Source organism: Cyrtonyx montezumae, unplaced genomic scaffold (assembly GCF_038088225.1).
Source record: "Cyrtonyx montezumae isolate F1298 unplaced genomic scaffold, pur_monq_1.0 scaffold_13, whole genome shotgun sequence".
Lineage (NCBI taxonomy): Eukaryota > Metazoa > Chordata > Aves > Galliformes > Odontophoridae > Cyrtonyx > Cyrtonyx montezumae.
The window spans coordinates 28015885-28036628 of NW_027071859.1; the positions used below are offsets into that span (position 1 = coordinate 28015885).

General features: G+C 34.0%; 1 protein-coding gene across 6 annotated transcripts in view; it reads left to right on the forward strand.

The window, feature by feature from the left end:
* RIMS1 (regulating synaptic membrane exocytosis 1) overlaps positions 1-20744 on the forward strand; it is a 287610-nt gene that overhangs the window by 192055 nt on the left and 74811 nt on the right. For 4 of the 6 annotated variants that reach the window (XM_065730880.1, XM_065730882.1, XM_065730881.1 and 1 more), the window contains 2 exons: positions 6546-6617; positions 12879-12991. In XM_065730880.1, the coding sequence (XP_065586952.1) occupies positions 6546-6617; positions 12879-12991 (185 nt within the window). Of the gene's footprint in view, positions 1-384; positions 469-4424; positions 4503-6545; positions 6618-11308; positions 11492-12878; positions 12992-18494; positions 18525-20744 lie in introns of all 6 variants that reach the window. The other 2 variants (XM_065730886.1, XM_065730887.1) reach the window with 2 other exon arrangements.

A 20744-nucleotide genomic window follows, 5' to 3' on the forward strand; every position in this document is an offset into this window, starting at 1 on the left:
TTTGTTTAACAGTATGCCAGCCAGTGTTCAATAGAAGATACTGTAAGCTCTTTGGGAAATTTTTGAATTACAACTTTCTATGGGAATGGCAGGCTTTTAAACAGTCTAGCTTTGGAGAATATTTAACAATGCATGGTACGGTGTGTGAAAGATTTAAAGTAATGTGATGAAGTTCAGATGTTTTGGGAACACATTTTCAGTTTCATCTGAAATAATTCTGCAGTGAACAGCCATAATAATATACCTGGAAATATGAAAAAATATATATTGTGATGCTCTTCCATTACTTTGTGGGGTGTTTTTCCAGTCCCAAATTCCATATATTTAATTTTACCACAGACTAAATGTCCTGTTTTTTTCCTGTTTTGTTGAACGGGCAAACAGGGGTAGATGGTCCCCCTCCCTAGAGAGGAGACGACCTACTAGTCCCAGGATTCATATCCAGCATGCATCTCCGGAGGATGACAGGTACTAGGCAACTCCTCCCAGCTGAAAGGTGGCTTATTGCATCTTGCACTCTTAGAGGACAATTCTGAAATTTGAAACTTTGCATGTGTGTAGAGACAGACCTTTAAACTCCAGAAGCCCAAAATAAAATAGCAGCTTTAGATATCATCTCTGCATTTTATTGAACTGTTATAAAGCACCTAGAATTAGTGCCTTTACAAATTTTCTCTTTGCCAGAACAGTTCCAAGCTGCTTAATCAGATGTCTAATAAAACTGAACATCATCTGTTAATGTTCTTCAGTCTGTTTTTACCTGCTTCTGTAAAAGCTGGTGGTGTTTTGACTGTGGTGCTTTATAATATGACAAATACCTGTTGTAGAGCCTGTTTTTGTTTAGGTGTTTAATTTTATTGTCCTTTGTTGTTTTTTGTCTTTTGTTGTTGTTGTTTTGTTTTTTGTTTTGTTTTGAACAAACTGTTCCTAATTTAAAAACAAACAAACAAAAAAAAAACCCACCATGATATGTTGGAAGTCTTGATAACATTGATTGATGTATGTAGAAATTGGCAGTGCTCTTAAACTGTGTCCTAAATTAGAATGTTCATCATGGAACAAGTTTTCCTAATAAGGTAGGTTTTCTTAAAGCCACTAGTGCTTCAAGCACATTTTTACACTGGACTTGGGCTATAATTAATAGAAGCACTGTATTTTTTTCTGATCACAAACATTGACTCAGGTCAGTTTTGCTGTGTTGTTGCTTTGGCAGTAGTACTTTTTTTTGTTATCTTTTTTTTTCTCCTGATAAATCTATAATGTGTTTTAAGCAGACATTATAACTTCTACTGACATCTAAATTGTAAATTTTTGCTTTGCAGTAGAAGACAGAATACAGATGTAAATAATCCATACTTGTATATACTCTTACAAAACTGCTCATAACTGTAAAACAGGTTGATGGATCAAACTTTTCCAGTTACTTTGAGTGCCAGTGGTTACCTTTTATTCACAAATACCTCCAGTAGTCACATTTGTACTGCATTTTCTATTGTTTGTTTGATACTGGGTGTATTCCACTGATACAGACTGGAAAGAGTGTGAAATGTGCAGCTCTGTATGCATAACATTTCTCTTTTTACTAGAGTAAGACTGCATTATAAATTATAAAACTTGTGAAACATTTCAAAATTGAGCATTCATATACAGCATTTCTCAGTGGTTTACCAACTGATTCTGAGCCCTTTGGTAGGAAAGATAATAACTGTTTGAAAATGTACTTTCTATAATTAGCACATTTTAAAAGTAATTGTTCTTCCAATTTTTTAAGCTGTGGATCAGAATTGAAGATAAAATCTTGTTGTCATTGAAGTGATTAGACATATGTATCAGAGAAATGGGTTGCTGCTGTTCTTAATGCAGAATTAAAACCTTCTGATATCAGACAAATTTTTCAGAATTATCAAAGATTTAAGTTATCTAATGCCCTCTAATAAACATATTGCAAGATATAGAATCTTCAGGGAGCAAGATTTTGAACTAGAGAAAGAAGATTCTTACATCTTAGTGCAATCAGTGCTCACCCCATGCATAGAATATCAGCATAGAATGCTTTATCTTTGTAGAAATTTTCTATCCTTTCAATTTACATTATTTTGGATTATTTTCTCACCTTTATTTGTCAGTTGGCCAGGATGGTTCAGTTCTGACATTTTTGGGTTTTAAGGTGTGTTTTTATTACATTGACAGCTGATGCTGTGGGTGTAGGGTGTTGAGTATCTGATGGATCAACAGGAATAACTAACAATTGCTTATCACCACTTTTAGATCATATTTTCACAGATTAATTGACTTTGACAGATGTCATCTTACACTTCACTTGAGTACATTCCAGAATTCTTACAAATTGGCCCAATTTGCATATGAAATGCAATTAAGATCTATTCCTGAGTATACTTCTTAAACATAGGACTTAGACATGGTTTCTAATTTTGGTCATTCAAATTCATTGTTTGAAGCATGATACCAATAATTATTCATAATATACATTTTAGTAGAGGTCTTGGCAAGATCATTGTTATTCTGGAAATCACTTTCCATATTGGAAAAAAATGACTCCTTGATAAACCTTGAAAAGATGAAGATGTGTTATATTTTATTTCAGTGTTAAGAATTAACAAGTGTTTGTTTAGCATTGTGTTTTTCTTGACATTTTAAAGAATAACTTTTGGGCTGAATTTCTCAGTTTTGTTGTTCAGAGGTTTTATTTTGTTGGTATTTTATATCAGAATTAGAAAGTCTCTCTAAGAGAAAGACTTTCTAGTAACTGGAGAACTGAAACTGTGATATCATAAGTAGTGCTAGAAACAAGAATGGAAAGTGAGCACTTAATGAATTTTACTTTGAGCTTTTTGAGATATCTTGGTATAAATTCAGCATGTAACAAAGATTAGATAAAGTAAACCTTATAAAAATATTCATTGGATAATTTCAGTTTGTGAGAAGTCGCTTTTGGTGGTCGTGCATGTGTAAAGTTCTTGTCTAAGTGCCATCTTGAAGCAGCTGCTGAGCACGGTGCTTGTAGTACAGTCACGAGGAGAACCTGAAGTGTGCTATATACTTTTTTCTTTTTTTATTGGTGAATGATTCTTTGCTGTTCGTGCAGCAACATTGTGCAACTTAAATCAGAGGAAGAGTTTAGAAAGACATGAATTGGAGTGCTAGTAATGAGTGAGGAGCTGCCAAGCCTTCAGCGTAGTCACTTCCATGTTCACATAATATATAGATATATAATATATACATAATATATAGATATAGCCTTTCAGAAATCTCAGGAAAAATCAGGAAGTAATGAATGTAACATTCTTGATATCTTAAGGACTTTTTTTAAAAATAGAAATGCTATGTAGTTGCTTTGAGAATAGTAATTCTTAGTTTTGATAGCAATATTCTTGCATTTATCTCTAGATTTTGTAATACTTAATAGCAGTAAGTGTCTTGAAGCACGTCTTATGCATGAACAGTAAATAGCTTGTCTCTGTTTATAATAATATATATTATGCTTGTCTGTATACATAATAATGACTTATTGGCTTCTTATGGAATTTATTACATTTTGGACCTTAAGAGAAATTTTAGCATTTGCTCACTATGCTGAAAGTATTGATGCATATTTAATATGTGCTGTAGATTATTAATATACTGCAAATTTTGTTGTTTACTTTCTAAGAGCTGAGATTGATATTTGGAAAAATGACCTTACACTGATACATCTTATTGATGAAAATAGTTTGCATGATATATTCTATTACAAGCTAACAATAAACCAGGAAGCTAATAATATCTATCCTAAACTGAAAGTTATGAACAAATTCTGATGTTCTTAAATTACTTCAACAGAAATAAAACTAGTATAGAAATCAATAAACATCCTGTACATGATTCAAATTTTATTTTAGATTGCAAAGGTATTCTGCCTTTACTATTGAACTGTTACTGTTAATTATTACTGTAGCAGAACTGTTGGCAAGAAAATATTAAAATGTATGAAATTTGCTTACATTTTCAGGAAATATAAAAAGTTTGTCCTTATAATGTCATCATTTTTTCTTAAGGGAAAGAAGTTGGATGTAGGTTTATCCATTAGTTTAATGAACAATACTGTCAATTTTTTCTTAGGAAGGATAATGGCAACTATTAAGCTGTAGTGTTGCTGTTCATTATGTAGAGCATGAAGACTTTGTTTAAAATTTATTGTATCTTTCATCCTTTTAGCATCTTAGTTTCGTAATGTTTTAAAATTTCTTTTAAAGTGTATGGACTAAATCAACAGAAGGGGAAATAAGACTTACACAGCTGATTGTGCCTTAATGCTTCTGGTTTATATATGTGATTGCATGTCTTCACCTTCACTGCATGTGACCATCTCTCTGTTTCTGCTCATTCTGTTCAAATTTACATCCATGTTTCCACATTTTGTGAAGAACAAGGACGCTGGAGTCTTGCATTCCAAAACAGGACAGTGTAGACCACCTAAGTGCTAAACCTGGAGCAGCGCAGAGGTATCCTTATTTACTCAAATCATAGTTCCAAGTAAATGAGGTATTGGCTATAGTTACACACTATGAGTATATATTCTCTGCATAAAACTTTTAAAAAGATAGAATTTTTATCTCTTTTTATGTGGAAGTACATGGTATGCGTGTATTTTTCATAGATAATATTTAATTCTCAATAAAGTACATTGAAGAGGTAAATTCAAATATGGCATGAATGTCTTTTTTATCCCCTGTGCACTCTTTGTATATTCTATATGGGCATGGAAGGACACCTGCCTGCAATGTTCATGTAGGACTGGGAGTGCTGTAGTATGATGTTGAACTGTACAGAATGCAAACAGTGTCATCTCAGCAAGAGGAGAGAAACAGAGGAGATAGTGATCTTTGCCATATTTTTAATACCTGCTGTTCACAGTAACAGCACAGAGAGCAGAGAAATAAGTCTGTTCAGTTCACTGGCATTGTATATTACATTTTCTACACTTGAATTTTTCATACTACAAAGATGTAGCACTTTGTTCTCTTTTTCTCCATTGTCCTCAATGCCACAGTCTCAATGAGTGACATAAAGGAGTAAGGGGTAAATAAACCCTCTAATAAAACAAGCAGAAAGTAATAAGGGTGACATCATTTGGGAGATCATGCTGCATTCTTTGGATCTAACCATACATTCAAATACTTTGATCACCTTAGGCTTTAATTAAAGGTGTACGTGTTTCATATCTGTTCCCTTATGTATCTGTTTATCCCTCGTTTGACTTGTTAAAAGCATAAATAACTAATGAGAATATATTCCAGAAAAATAAATCTGGAAAAATTAGTTTGGAGCTAAAGGAGTTGTAAATGTTTATTTCAAGAGATTATTTTTTGTAAGAAAATACATTAGAGAATTGGAAGACATCAGATATCCATACATACCTCTGCTCATAAAAAAAAAAACCACACATTATGTATTTCTGCATTATTTCCTTTTTTTGTGACTCAAACTGTGTCATGCTATAATGCTGATCAAATACTGCAGTGGAAATGCACGGTGATTATATTCTTTGAATATAAGTTGATTTTACATCTGTTTGGATATCTTCCAATTCAGACACTGGATTACCCTCTGTGTAATCACTGAAAGGCTTGAAACAAATTTTGATTCATTACTATTTAATCTTTTTTTTTCCCTTTGGTGAGAGCGCAGTATTTCTCTTATACCTTAATATAGTTGATTATATCACTGCAAGTTTCTTACATATTTCCTCATCATCTTTTCTGTGTGATGTGCAAATAAGGGTTGGTACTTTACATGACCTAACATTGAATAATCACCACTCCCATTCTTTGTCCACTCCTGAAATACTCTATGCTTAACCTAAAAATTAAGTGTTGGTTATTATTTAAGTGGTTTAAAATTATAAATCCTAATTTTAAAACATTTTAATTACTTTGGGTAATAAAGGAAATTTTAAAACACAAGACATGTCACTGTTTTTGTAATCTAAATCAGGGAATGAAATAAACTTATTTATTTCCATTGAAATTAGAGAAAAAATACAATTGATTTAAACCGTTTCTCAAATCTTTTAACAATTTTTAATAGAATGGAGTTTTTAAAAAGCCAAGTTTTTATCAATATAGTAACAGTGTTATTTGAATCTGATGTGATGCACTGTTTGTTTTGGTTTTGAAATACAGATTTAAAAGCAATTTTTAAAGTTTCTGTTAGAATATTATCGGTTCTTTCTGCAACATTTTTTCTTCCTACTGTCTATTGTGCTTTTGTTGAAATGGGAGCTAGTGGAATGTACAGTCAGGATCAATGTTATCTCCATTTTGGTACTTCTTAACCTTTACACAATCAGCCTCAGTCAAAGCTAATCAGGGCCATTTGTTTTAAACCCTAAGTTAACCAACCTGTTCATGAAGATACCTGTCACTTTTCCATCTGTCAATCATTTTTGTTATTATCTTAACAATACATTAATAAATATAAGATCTTCATAGTTTTGTATTCTTTTTCTTCTATGCTTATTTTATTTCTGACTTGTCATTCCACAGGCAGACCAGAAAAGTGGAAAGATATAGCAGCCAAAAACAAACTAGGAAAGGCTCTGCAGCTGAAACAGAAAGGTAGGATTGATGAGTAAATGTCTCTTAAGATCAAACTGATTCCAGTGTTCATAATATACACCTAATACTACTTTTGAAAGAGAAAATGCATAACAATACTATAAGGAATGTTGCTGTAATTTACAGTGTTATTTATAGCATCCTTATTATTATCACTGCTTGTTGTGTTGTCAAGACAGTGAAATTTTGCTGTCAGTCTTCGTCACTGTAGATTAACTGGGAGGTAAAGACAAGCGACATCTATTTAGTAAGCCAAAGTATGAGACCTGTTACCACTGTCTTGATCTGTCAGATTAAATTTGGAAATACATCACGTATTTCATTAGTATGGTATTAATCCTGCACTGTGTTTTACCATACGTATTTTTCAGAAAATGGGTCTGTTTTAAAATAACTTTGATTATGAGAGTAATATACAAGGAGACTAATAATTCAAGAGATAGCTGATCAAATGATGGAGGAAGAGCTACACTGAAATCACACACCTACCTTCCAAGCTAGCTATTTCACCTTTTAATATTAAAAATGCGAGATTCTATATATAAATGTGTTGAAAAAATTTGTAAGCTGTTGTTACAAAAAGTTAATATGAACCCTGATTTTTTAGCTTCTGCTTCCATTGAATTTTCTTATGCATGAAATATTATTGTAGCTTTTAGCTTTTACATTGTAGTAGCAAATGCTTATGTACTCACATTCTTAAGAAGAAGTGGAAGAAATAAGGATAAACACTTAATCATGAGTGTATCTAAGAGCATGGAGGGAGGACTGAGCTCCTGTGTTTTCCAGGTTTACATTATCTTGATGAGCAGAGGAGCTCGTCTGTTTACATTGTGAGGATTGAAAAGGTTCCGTGAATAACACAGACACATTTTATTTTCAAAGAAAATACACGTTATCTAGAAAAAAAAGCTCAGATATTTTATTTTATTTTACTGCTTCAAGGACCAGATTATTATTATTTTGGTGTTGAGTGATTCTGCTGTCCCAACAGCAGTTTATTTCAGTTTAGACCAGGCATATCACTAGAGTTATGGCTGAAGTTCTTGCTGTCTTTAAACCAGAAGTTTGGCCTTTCAGTTCATAACATCCATATTTTTACCTTCTTTTAAAAACAAAAACAAAAATAAAATAAAATAAAATAAAATAAAATAAAATAAAATAAAATAAAATAAAATAAAATAAAATAAAATAAAATAAAATAAAATAAAATAAAATAAAATAAAATAAAATAAAATAAAATAAAATAAAATAAAATAAAATAAAATAAAATAAAATAAAATAAAAAACTTCTGAAAAGTAAGGGGAGCTCCTTGGACCAAGACTCCAGTGGTGTCAGTTGTTGATAATCATGCAGACTGAATGGTTGTAAGGACCTTGGCAAGAGGCTGAGAAAGAGGAAAAAATGGGTGAGGGTTATGAAGTGAATGGGGTGGGAAATATGGAAATGTAGGCATTATGGAACATGGAATGAAACATGGGAACATAAAGGACAGGGAAGGAAAACAAAATGTAAGAGACTGCAAAGAAGGACAGTGTAAAGAGACTGGGAGAAAGTGGTGGAGGATAAAAGGAAATCCCACAACATGTGAGGTTGGAGAAATCAATGTTTCTCTATGTATGTATATTTAGATTTCAAATCTGATATTTCAGCACATGAACTGCATGCTTCTTTCTTCTACTGATGTCAAGATCACAAAATATGTACTTCACTAAATCCATGGTTCTTTCTACTAATATTGTTGTATGGCTGGTGTGAATTATAATCTTGAAATTGGATTTCAGATATTCTTGATGATAGGATCTGATTTGCGGGAACTGTTCTTATGAGGTATTATGCTGAATATATTAACAGCACCTGACACTAGCTCTAAGTGTGTAGTTGCATTTGTGAAAATCGTTTGTTGAGGTTTGAGCAATATGATTTTTTTATTAAAATGACCAGCCTAAGCCTGAAATTTTGATATTTTTTTTTTCCTGGCTATTTCAAAACTTCTTATAATTTTTATGCAAGATATAACATACATTTCAGGACATATTCAGTTATGTGGGGAAAGAGCGAGTCTGGGGACAACGCGGAAATGTTGCTACAATGTCTGTATATACAGAATTTATATGGAATTTAGTGAGTTCATACTTCAGTCATTGCTATACTGAGATAAATTCTTTTCCAGTTTTGCATTGATCAGTTACAACATAATGTGTGACAATGTAGTCGTTATCTAGGGATATGTGGTGTTTGTTGGTTTTTTTCTTTTTAAAACATCCTGAAATAACTCTTTGACAGGTGAATAGGAATACTAAAAGCAAGTATTTTTCTTGTCAAATGGCAAGTGTAACTCTATAGTATGTCCTCTACTATCCATTTCTATGTTGGTGTACCCTTTATTTTGCAATTTGCTGACCTTATAGTAGCTCAGGTGTTCACAGAGAATATCAGCATACTATCACCTTCCCTTAAAAACCCCTCAGTATGCTCAGTAAGATTACATTCTTAAATACTGTGATATTTTAAGAAATTAGCATAATAGGACAAAAAAAAAATCCTTTTCCTAAAAATTTACAGGTGTTTTAACAGTTCCCTTGATAGTTCACAGTGATAAGTGTTCCTGGTGTAGGGAACCTGCTTTGGCAGGGGTGTTGGATCTCTTGAGGTCCCTTCCAACCCCTATGATTCTATGATAAGCCTGAAATGGGACTCAGTAAACTTTTCTGAAGCAGTAAAACTCATTATGTGAAAATCGAAGATAATCTTATGTTTGCATGAATGAGACTGCAAAAAAGTGGGTGAAAAAATTCATCACTGTTCTTTCACCCCTAATTTCTTACTCCCCAAATACTGAAGTTAAGGTTGTGTAAACATAATGACAGTTAACTGTATTTGCTATGAATTACACAGAACCCTGTACCAAAGATGTGTTGGATTGATAGTGCACTCTTGGTTTTCGCTCTTCATAGTTCCACATGTGTAAGCCTGTGTTATTTTTTTGTGATCTGTTTCTCTGCTTTTATTTATGACATTGAATCAGTCTGAAGAGAAGGAGGCTTGATTTTCTTTGTGGGAAGGCAGATGTGGAACATGTAGAATGCTTCTGTGGTCTGTGGCCCATGGATTTATAGTCTTGCTGTTTAACTTCCTCTGGGAGAAGCTGTGGTACCAAGCAACAAGATATGGACATATGTGTTTGCTGCAATGTCATTTGTAATAAGGGGTCATTTCTCTCTCTAATTTTCTCTCTTTAATTCTTGTCCTCTCTATTCTTCTTAACTTCTTTCTCATTTCCTCAGTCGCACACCAGCTTTTGTCTCCCATACTTGTTCCTCTTTGTCTTGTTCTCCTAATCAGATATTGTAGACTTCTTCATTTCTGCAACAGATCTTTCTTCTAGACCAGCATGGCTTACATTTTCATTTGAGACTGAAGAGGCATTTTCAGATCTCAGCTCATCACCATCATCTTGAGCATCTTCTAGAATCAGGGAGTCAGTCCCTGCAAGAATGTTACTGTTAGTGCCAGAACAGATCAGGAGTTAAGAAAGTGTCAGTTTAAGAGAAAGATACAGCAAAGGGAACAGAATCCTATTTTTATAGCAATGTTGGCAGGACTTCCCTATAAGCTGTCATGGATTGGTCCTGAGACCAAGCCTTTATTCTTGGTAGGCATCTGCATAAATATTACTTCAAATGCACTCTTTATTTATTTGTTTTTGTTTGTTTGTTTGTTTATTTTAAGATAATTTGTAAGTGTATGATAGCTTTACAAACTAGGTTACAAACTAGAGAGTCCCTTGGTTATTTTGATTGTAACTTCTGGGAAAGATGTGCTGTGTGTAGCAGCAACAGTTCATAAATCTGGAGAAATTAGGAAATAAAAACCCACAATGACAAGATATCATGAGGTGGCTTTATGGAAGTTTCTGGATTTCTGTAAATGATACAACATTATCATTTGCAAAAAGCTGCATTTCTGGAAAGCCCAGAACTAGGAAGAAGGCACAGATGGAAATTTACTTTGTCACTCCCCAAATCTGAGATGTTGTAGGTAATCTAATACTTGCAAAGTATCTAATTATTAAACGACTAATAATTATGCTGCTAATTATACTAACACAATTAATCATTTTGCTGCATGTTTTAATGATGTTTTCATCAGAGTTCCTTCAGAACTGTATTTTTGTGTTGATTTCTGCTGCAGAAAGTTACTCAAATAGATTCCTTGCTTCAGATGCATAAGGGAATGACGTATGTGTGCAATTACCAGTTGTGCTTCTTTAGGACACTAATTGGAATCCAGTTAATATTTTTGATAAAGACAGAAGGTATGCTTTGAAATCAGAAATGCATTGTGTTAAAACTAGGTATTCATAGCCTGCTCTGTGCTAGCACTTTTTATCTTATGCACGTTATTTGCTTGTGTTTGCTGTTTGAGATTCAGCTAGGCTCTTGGCCACTGGTCTGCTGTATTCAGTGCTCAACAGTTCCACAGGTAGGGTGATGTGTATCTGCAGCAGCGAGTGTTCTATAGTTTATTCTTTTGGAAATTGATTTGTAATCTAAATTAATAATTTAGGTCTGAAATGCCCATCCTGGCTGTACACCAACATTTGTGGCATTCTTTGGTGGAGGGGGGCATGGGAAGGTGTACCTGGAGCTAACAACTGAACAGTTTCTTTTTGGCCCTGATATTTTAGGGGTCTGCTACCATGTCATTCTAGAAGGGGACTTCCAGCCCCACGAACGACTGAACAGCCAGTCATTAGGGGAAAGCATCACGCTCGCTCCAGATCGAGTGAGCACTCTAGTGTCAGACCCTTATGCTCTGTACATCACCTTGCGCCCGGAGGCTCGGCGCCGCCTTCTCCACTTCTGACAAGGTTGCTATTACATGTCCAGTACAGCTTTTGTGTTCTGCCTCCCAGGTGTCAGTGTGGTATTGTACTTTCCCAAGCATACATGGCGCATTCACTCATCCTGGCACTATAGATTATCCTCTCTTCATGGTTTTTACACTTCCCCCATATCCTTTATGCTGCCTACCTTCACCATTTAGATGGTGCTTCTTCTGTTGATATTAAATAGTTATGGAGTGTAAGAGTAAAAAATTGGCTGTGTTTTGTCCTTCCATTGTTGTGTTTTGTTTTGTATCCATCTGAAAACTATTGAAGTATTTTGCTTGAATGCTGAGCAGGAAATCACTCTTTTCTGGCTGCTAAATCTCACAGGATTAAAGAATGTCAGTTGATCTACGTAGTATGAAAACTAAAAATATTTTGAACTTGTACAAGTGTGTTACTTAAAACTGCAATTTATCTGCTTGCACCCTTAGCACAGTAGGTAAACATTGCTTATCTGCAGTAATTAGTGTGATATTACTTTAGCTGGCAAGGATCCTTAATTAACAAATGATGTGTAATATCAGTAATACAACAAAAATCATAAAACCATAACACTGTCCCTCTCAGCAATTTTCTCATCTTTGCTTTACTTCCTTAAGCTTTTTCTCTAGTTATTATCAGTGGCCATACCTATTATTAATGCAAACTTACCAGCATTCCAAAAATGCCCTGTGTTAAAGGTGATATATATGTGTATAATAAGTGAAGTAGTCAAAGTGCTCTGAAATAGTGGTAGCTAGAATTCAGCCAGTCAAGGGGAGTAAAATATTTGCTTAGGTAAGGATATCGAAAATCTTATGCGTTGTTCTGTTCACTTTCTAGTTTGTACCATGAGCATGTGCACCCCCCCCAAGTTTAAAGGTATTTTTCCTTGTTTAAGTTCAGAGAAAAGTAACCCGTTATCCCATGGCATTAGATGCTTGCTGTCTAGTTCCATGGCCTTGAGCAATAGTACATCATCACAAAGGGAGTACAAAAGTATATGAAGTATAAAAGTGACATATTGTGCTGTCTTTGTACCAGTATAGGAGAACAGTAATATTCTTAAACAGTGAATTGTAATCATAAAAGATTTTTAGAGAATTGCTTTTTGTTCAGTTTTTTTGAAGTAGTACTTCCTCAAAACACTGTAAACCCAAAAGATATAAAATTATTCTTCTTAGATGGAAGGCAGTTAGAGAAGTTAAAGCTGAAGCCATAGAAGTTTGTTAGTTGTCCAATCCTGAGTACATGCATATGGCATACATCAAATGCAAATTTTTTCCAACTCATCTTCTCTATTTGCAATTTAATTTGTGTTTAAAATTAAGAATATATGAATTCTCTTCCTTTGGGTTATTTTATTTTATCTTCATTTCATCTGCAGAATACATCAACAAGGAAGTCCCACCCAGTCTCCTCCTGCAGACACATCCTTCAGCAGTCGCAGGGGAAGACAGCTACCGCAAGTTCCAGTAAGAAGTGGCAGTATAGAGCAAGGTATCAAATAATGAGCTTATGATAGCTCTAACTCTTTGACTTCTTACTTTTCTTCACTTTACTTAAATTCTGCTTTCACAGCTACATGTTAAAAGCTATCGCTCTGTCAAATAGGAGAGAATGAAAGCATATTTGTAGTCTGGAAAGCCTAGTAGATTTTGTGTGGTGGATCGCTACACGTGGTTTAATTGCCTTAATTTTCTTGTGGCCTTTTATATTTATCTACTTGAAAATTTCTATAAGAGTCATTGTAGTGTTCATGGACACATCCAAGTGTGTATTCAGCCAAAGAAATTGGAAGCAAACATTGTGGCATTTTGATAGTGTTGTTCACTTCTTATTTTGTGGTTTATATTAATTGTATGGCGTACATAGACTAATCATAAAAAAAAATCAGAATATGGCAAAAGCATTCTGGCGTGGGACAGGTTCAGTGATGTAAACCACTGAAACATTTCAGAAGTAAAACAATTAGTGCAAGAAATATGGAGGCACAGTTCATGAACTCTTACGTGATTAAGATTAAAGTGATCGGGCAAAGAGTGCTGCTCTTTTTTGAAAATAACAATGAGGACTTAGTGGATGTGAAAGATGGTTTTTACAAACTACTATTAAATAGGTGTAAATATTGGTGCTATCTTTTCTAGCAATGTATTACACACAGAGCTTGAACTATTACAGTAAAATCAAATGGCTGTAAAATTAGTTATGATTTCACAGTGAGTAATTCGTGTGCATTCAGGTTTTCTTCTATGTTTAAAAACCCATTTTTCTCATTAACAACAAGCAACAACTCAAGGTTTTCTTCTGTGTGAAAATGAAAGAAATGCTTCTGATCGTTGTGTTGTGCCTTATTGAACCTTATTGTGCCTTACTGAAGATGGCATATCATTTTCTTGAATAGGTAATAGTCCTATGATCTTTTTATCATGTTAGATTACTGTGGGTTGTTTTATAGTTTGCATAATCACTCACATTAACGTATAAAGTCAACTTGCATTAATTTTATTAGCCTGAACTGTGATGGCATAGTACACCTTCAATCAACATACATTAAAATGTATTCTTGTTTTATAGATGTGATTGTTCTGAATGATTAAAATACTAATACAAATAGTTTATTTTTTTCATTTAAAAGTTTACATTTGAGACTTCTTATGGTGTTTCATAGTGAACTTAGGGCTGTCTTAATTATAATCTAGTTTCCACTAGTTTGCAACTAGTGAGAGATTTTTAGAGAATTGTAACAAGAGGTGCATTTCAAAGTTCCTTCATTCTTCATCTGCAATTACAGAACTTAAAACAAGATATTATGACAATTCAGCTGTTGTTTGTATTGTTTTTCCATTGGATATTCATCTGTTATCTTTCAGCTGTTCTTGGTAACTAGCATGATGGGAAAAAGTGCTAGTTAATGTTTTGTTAAAAACTTTGGAAATGAATGTAGAACTTGTTGGGAAAATTACGAGATGGGTAGTATGGGGTTGTATGCAGAAGAGCAAAGTAAGAGTGAACTTAACAGCTGCTGTTGGTTTTGAAAGCTGTCAATGCCATTAATGCTTGTAACATAATGCTGTTTCACTGAACTCTTATTTAACCTTGTTCATATGCTTGCGTCGTATGTAGAAAATAAACAAATAGGTTATTTGTTGTTATATGTCATACCGCCTATGTCAGTATGGCTGTATTGCTGCGTGGAATTGAAGGCTGAACAGATTTACTTCTTTGCATAGTATCTTGATTTTCTCTGATTACCTTGTCCATTTGAAAGGAGGATTTTCTTATATTACCCATGTTTAACACATTGTTCAGACTGAGAATGTATTTACAGGGAAGTGCTAAATTTAACAGATTTTATGAAATATTTTTAAATGTTTTTGACAGTATAATCTGATATAAGTATATTCATATGTATTAACTTTAACCTTCTGTAGGGATGTAGCTTCACTGAGGCTATAAAAACATAATATTTGCTCTGATTTTCAGTATCAAATTTTGTTATCAGTTTCACCTTTTTGATTCCTGCCACATGAATATCAAAGTTTAATGGAGTGACTAGAAGTGATTTGATTCTAACTACAATTGAATCTAAATATACTTGCCTATGAAAGATTTTCATTAACTGTACTTTGAACTGAAATATGACTTAGTGATTTAAATTCACAGTCACCACGGGTACAGAAAATGTCGAAATCCAGCGCGATCTGTAAATGCTACAAGAAGTAATGTTTCAAGGTTCTTTGCACTTTCTTCATTTAAAAATAAAGCTCTTTATTGTGGTCAGTGTTGATATACTTCATTTCAAGCAAATACAATATGATGTACTGTAAAGTATCATTTATGTAGTAAAGCACTTTCTTACGCTACACAAATTTTGTTATGTCAGAAGAGCTGAATCTTATCAATCTATGTCTGTTTGTCCAGTCATCGTAATTGTTATAGAAAGATGGAATGATTTTATATCAAAACTTGTTTTTGGGGTTTTTTTTTTTTTTTTTGGTTTTTTGGTTTGTTTTTTTTTTTTTATTTACCTATTCAGGAGGTATAGAGGAATCAAGTAGAGTTGTTTTATTACTCTATGAAACTCTCATTATGGAAAATAAGAGTTAACTCTCGAGTAGATGTGGTTTTCTTCTGAAGAAAGTGTGATATTTTATCTGTTGCTATTCTGTCGAAGATGGTAACATGCATGCTAATAAGGCTTCTCCTAGGTCTAACTGAATCCTAGACATTCCATTTTTTCATCACGAAGTTTAGAGCTAAAAAATAATGTCTATTTCTTTGTTTCTATCAAGCACTGTTGTCTTAGTTACTGTTTTGGTTTTAGAATTATTAACAGTCGACTTGTGACTTGCTTCAGTAGGTTCTTGCCAGTACATCTACTTCAGAAGAGAAGAAGGTCTTATAGGAAGACCAAAGTAATGTTCCCTATTCTGTTAAAGATATGATGTACATACTATCTGTCAAGAACAGAGAAAAAATGTAGAAAAATAAAGAAGAAAAAGTTCAGTCTAAGGATAATCTAATAACCTCCAAATGGCATAACTACACACCCAAAGCCAAACCAAATCAGCAATAAAACCAAGCTCCTTGGTGATAGTTCCAAGGGAGATTTTATGGAGATTTTTGGAATTTAATGAGATTTTACTACTTTGCATAGTTTGAAAAAAAAAAAAACCTGGAAAACATGCGAAGTATTTTCACATGAAAGAGTTCTACCTTATATATTTAACCATCCCAGTAAATATGGATTTTTTTAAAGCAGTTCCAGTTAAGATTGTAGGCTCCTGTATTGGTTAGGCAACATGGTTTTTATTTTAATCACTATGATATTCAAGGAGAATATGGCAATATGTGTTTCTTTGCAACCCTATCAGCAGTAATTCCCACACTGGGTTGTTAATGGGACGAAAGGTCTTGAGATGCTTGAATATGAAAGTTAGTTTATGTAGGCATATCTGGTTGTGTTTTCTAAAAGTCATAATTTAGTACTCTTTGCCTTAACTTGTGCTGCAAGTGAAGCGTCATTCATTTCTTTGCTTTAACTGACAATTTTATATAATGGTCCAATAATATGAAGATATTTTAACTCAGTGACTAAAGCAATAAAATTCTAAGCCATGATACGGCCAATTCTGCACTTCCAATATATTATCTTTTGCCAAACTGCAAGAGATTTGCTTCAATGTTTATTTGCATTGTGTTTGAATAGAACTGTACAAACCACTTACAAATATTAAGGGGTGGGAATTCTGCACTGACTTTTCTGGCTGTTCATACAACAAATCTGTTGTGTAGTTGCACAGCTTTTAAATGCTACTTTTTTATAAAGTATATTTCTTTGATCTTTCTTGAGACCATTTTATCTCACAACAAGTATCAAACATCATAGTGATTTTCACTCGAATGGGGTGGATCTATACACTTTTGCATAACAGTTTAATACTAATAAAGACTGAAGCTCTGTATGACTTTTCTTATGACTTCTTTTTAGCAATGATAGATAATATTAGGAAATCTAACAAATGAAGAAAAAACATGTTGTGTGCTATTGAAATCTATGAACCAGTAAGATAAACGTGTGATGATGGTTTGTAGTATAAAAATGAGCTAAAGAGAGGAGGTCATTCTCCATGTGTCTGATTTTGTTTGACTCCTCACAGATTGGTTTCGTATTCCTAGCTTCAACAGTGTGGTTTCATCTTTTGAAAGTCATGTAAAGGAAATAAGGATTGCAATAATAGCAGCCTATTTACTTAAAAAGAGTACCCATAAACATAACTGAACTAGCGTGTTTATATGCTTCCAATGGCACATATTTACAGCAGAAACCCTTATGCAGTGATCATTAGAAAAATGAAACTGTCACCAGCATTAGTTATTGCTGCATCATGGCTCATGTCAGAAAAAGCTGCATAACCTTTGTATACACAGGTTGAAGTGTATGTGTGCGTGTGTGCAGCTGTTTCATGAAGGAAAGTCACACTGAAATCTCTGTTGGTAATGAATTGGGAATTGCTTTCGTGAAGTTCATGTCTATAATATACATATAAGTATATATAAAAATCTTCAGTGGTAATCACGACATCCAGGAATGAAATGTTTCAATGTCCAGTGTTCCATTTAGCAAACAGAAATAGTAATTTCATATGGAAAACTAGCATGTTGAGGAATAACATTGGGTTAGTGTTGCAAGTATCTTTATTTAAGATCCTAAAAGACACAAACAAACAAACAAAACTGGAGAAGACAGTTTCATGTGTATGTATTTGATCAATGAAATGTCATTGCAGTGAGAGTCTGGCTTGATTGACGGTAAAAGACCAAATGCTTGCAGATAAGTCTCTGTCTTAGATCCATCATTGACTGGAAGAAGAAGAAGTAATTTCAATTTTAGATTTTAGTCTTCTAGCATTGTTTGTTTTGTCCTCATATTTCTGGTTTTATTTTGAAATTCTTAGGTGGCACTGCATATTTTGAGGCAGCTTGTGGACTCTTTACTCACGTGGTATTTTCTCTCAGCATTGCTGACTATTGCAAATTCATTCAAGTCTTGTTTTCCTTAAAGACTAATATGCCATAGTCCAGTGAATATTGAGTATTACAGATTTCAGTCAACAGAAAATAAATGTGTAACACTCAGTATTTCAGAAAACATATCAGAAACTAAAACAGGGCTATGTTGTTCAGAAGTCAGAATGGTACTTAAAGCAATTTCAAGATTTTATGTTGTTTGTAAATTTGGATATGAGAATACTGCTTCAGCAGAATATTTAAAGAATCCACAACCTGGGTCTCAGTAACTTCATTGTTCCTGTTGATTTTGAAGAAAACGTCACAGGCTTTATTATTTGTCATGGTTTATCATTTTAATTTTCCACATATACCAGAGTACTGCCTACTGTACATGCCATTGTCACCTGTAACACGTTTCTTTATCTAACCTTAAATTTGCTGATTTCTTTTTCTGTTTCCATCATTCCGTGCATTTAATTCATTGAAGAACAAGAGAATTATTACTCTTCCACAAAAGGTAAATATGTGATTTTTTTTTTTACAAACGTTTGGCAACTGTTAATACTGGCTTTTCTATTCATATATTCCATGTCAGTATACAGTATTTACTCAGTAGCATTTAACAGGTGAAAAAGATGTTTCTCAAATATCTGTGTGCAATCTTTTATTTCTCTTTAGAATCTGAAAGTGGTTTATCTTGTGATTTCTAATTTTCTTATAGAAATAATAAACTTATCAGGAGTAGTAATGGTATTTAAAATGGTGAAGAAGCTGATTGATTGATTTAAAGTTCATGCATAGATAGTTTTAGCTAATAACTTCCTGAGCTCTGCATAACTGCTGGTTCCATTACGATCATAATGCAGCCACAACTCTTGACATCTATGAAGGATGTTACCTAGACCTGGGCTTAGGAACAGTTGAAGGTGCTAATAGCCAGAAACTATCCTTTGTATGCAGACAGATTTTGAAGACAGTTCAGCCTGAGCTCAGTTCTGTTTGCATGGCAAGCCCCTGACACTCAGAATGCTGAGTGTGTTGTAGGGCAGGTTTCTTCGGGCAGGAAGACAGACCTCACAGGTGTGGCTTTGACCTCCTGTGAGTTCCCCCTGGCTTGTGCTGATATCAGCAAATTGGTGAGCAGAAACAAAAGGTCTTCAAGGCTTTGCCATGAAGCGACAAATGTATCCTGTCAAACCCATGCCAAGGCGTGTTGCTCAGAAATCGTATTTTTTTTTCTGAAAGTGGGAGTTACCTCAAAGTCAGAATTAATGTTTAACAAAATGCTATACTGCATGAACATTAATAAAGCAATTTAAATTTTTCTGAATTTGAGTCCTTCAGATACTGGGCAATTCTGGTTTGAATACAGGCTTTGGTGGACTGTATCTACTACAACTTATTTTGTGAAACAATGGGTCCCACTGATGTGTTCATACTTGCTTCAGTGAAATACACCAGCTACCCCACTAGCTATGTACTCAGTGTCAATACAGAGGAGGATGTTACCACAAACATGTAAAAAAACTAACAGACAAAAAAAAAACAAATAAACTGAAAAGAAATACTGTTTAGGTTAGGTATTAGCAATTGGGGGATTATTTTGCAGTGTAAATATGTACAATGAGATGTGTTAAGAAAGAACTAAAAATGGTTGATTTCATAAGTTATGTCTGTCACTTTTGATTTCTTCACTATTTATATTTCTCTCAAACAGAACAATACAATTAATTGTGACAGTTTATTGTTTGTGACTCTTCAAGTTCACAAGCCTTGCTCTGTGATTTGGACTGCAATGGATGTTTTGTTGTTTGATACAACTGGCTTTATGCAGAGTGACTAGAACATGCTTTAACAGGTTTGTGAAAGAACTTGTTTCCACCAGATTTGGCCCAATTTTGGGAATGTGTAGAAGGTGGTGGGGTACTCTAACCATGGGGGTTCCTATGGCTCAAAGGAGCTGAATGCAGATCAGAAAAAATAGCTGGGCAAAAGAGTTGCTGGGGAAGAGGAGTGGCAGCAGTTCTGGGGACTGTGCATAACCTGATGTTCATCTGATTTACTTTAGTAGACCACTATCGTGTCTGACTTTCCCCAGTGCATTATAAGAAATAAAAGTAGAGGAGAACAGATGAATGCAAGATGTGAATCGAGAGTTCCAGGATGTTATATAGGAAGAGACACAACTATGAACAAAATAATATACTACAGAGTCCTTGCATGCAACTTGAGGAAGGTGCAGCACCTTCTAGTCAGGTAGAGGGACAAAAACTGTTTCTTCACTGTCTACATGTAGCTGATCATAGGTGAAGAGAAGTGGTAACAAATGCTGTATCTAAACAGAAGATTCAAAAATTGAGTTTTCAGTGTTACTAACCTTCTATTTCAAAACATTCATCTGCTCATGATTTCAAAACTCTTGTTTTTTAAGTTTCTCATTTTAGCTTCTAGTGGATTTTTTGATACTTTTTCGTACTGAAATTTCCACAGGGGTTCTTCTTAACATGCATATTGCAAAATTCAGCCTGAATGCAGAGAAAAAATCACTTAGAGAATCTGTATTATTTTGAAGTGTTTCATCCTTGTCCACCACTGGTGTCAGCTCTCTGCTCTGTGCTGCCCAGCCAGCTCTTCCGTGAGTGCTCCCTTCCTGTTGCTCTGGGGAATTCTCCCATCCAAATCTCACTGCTGCTTTATTCATACTCTGACCTTATTCTGGATATTGCCTCTGCATAGT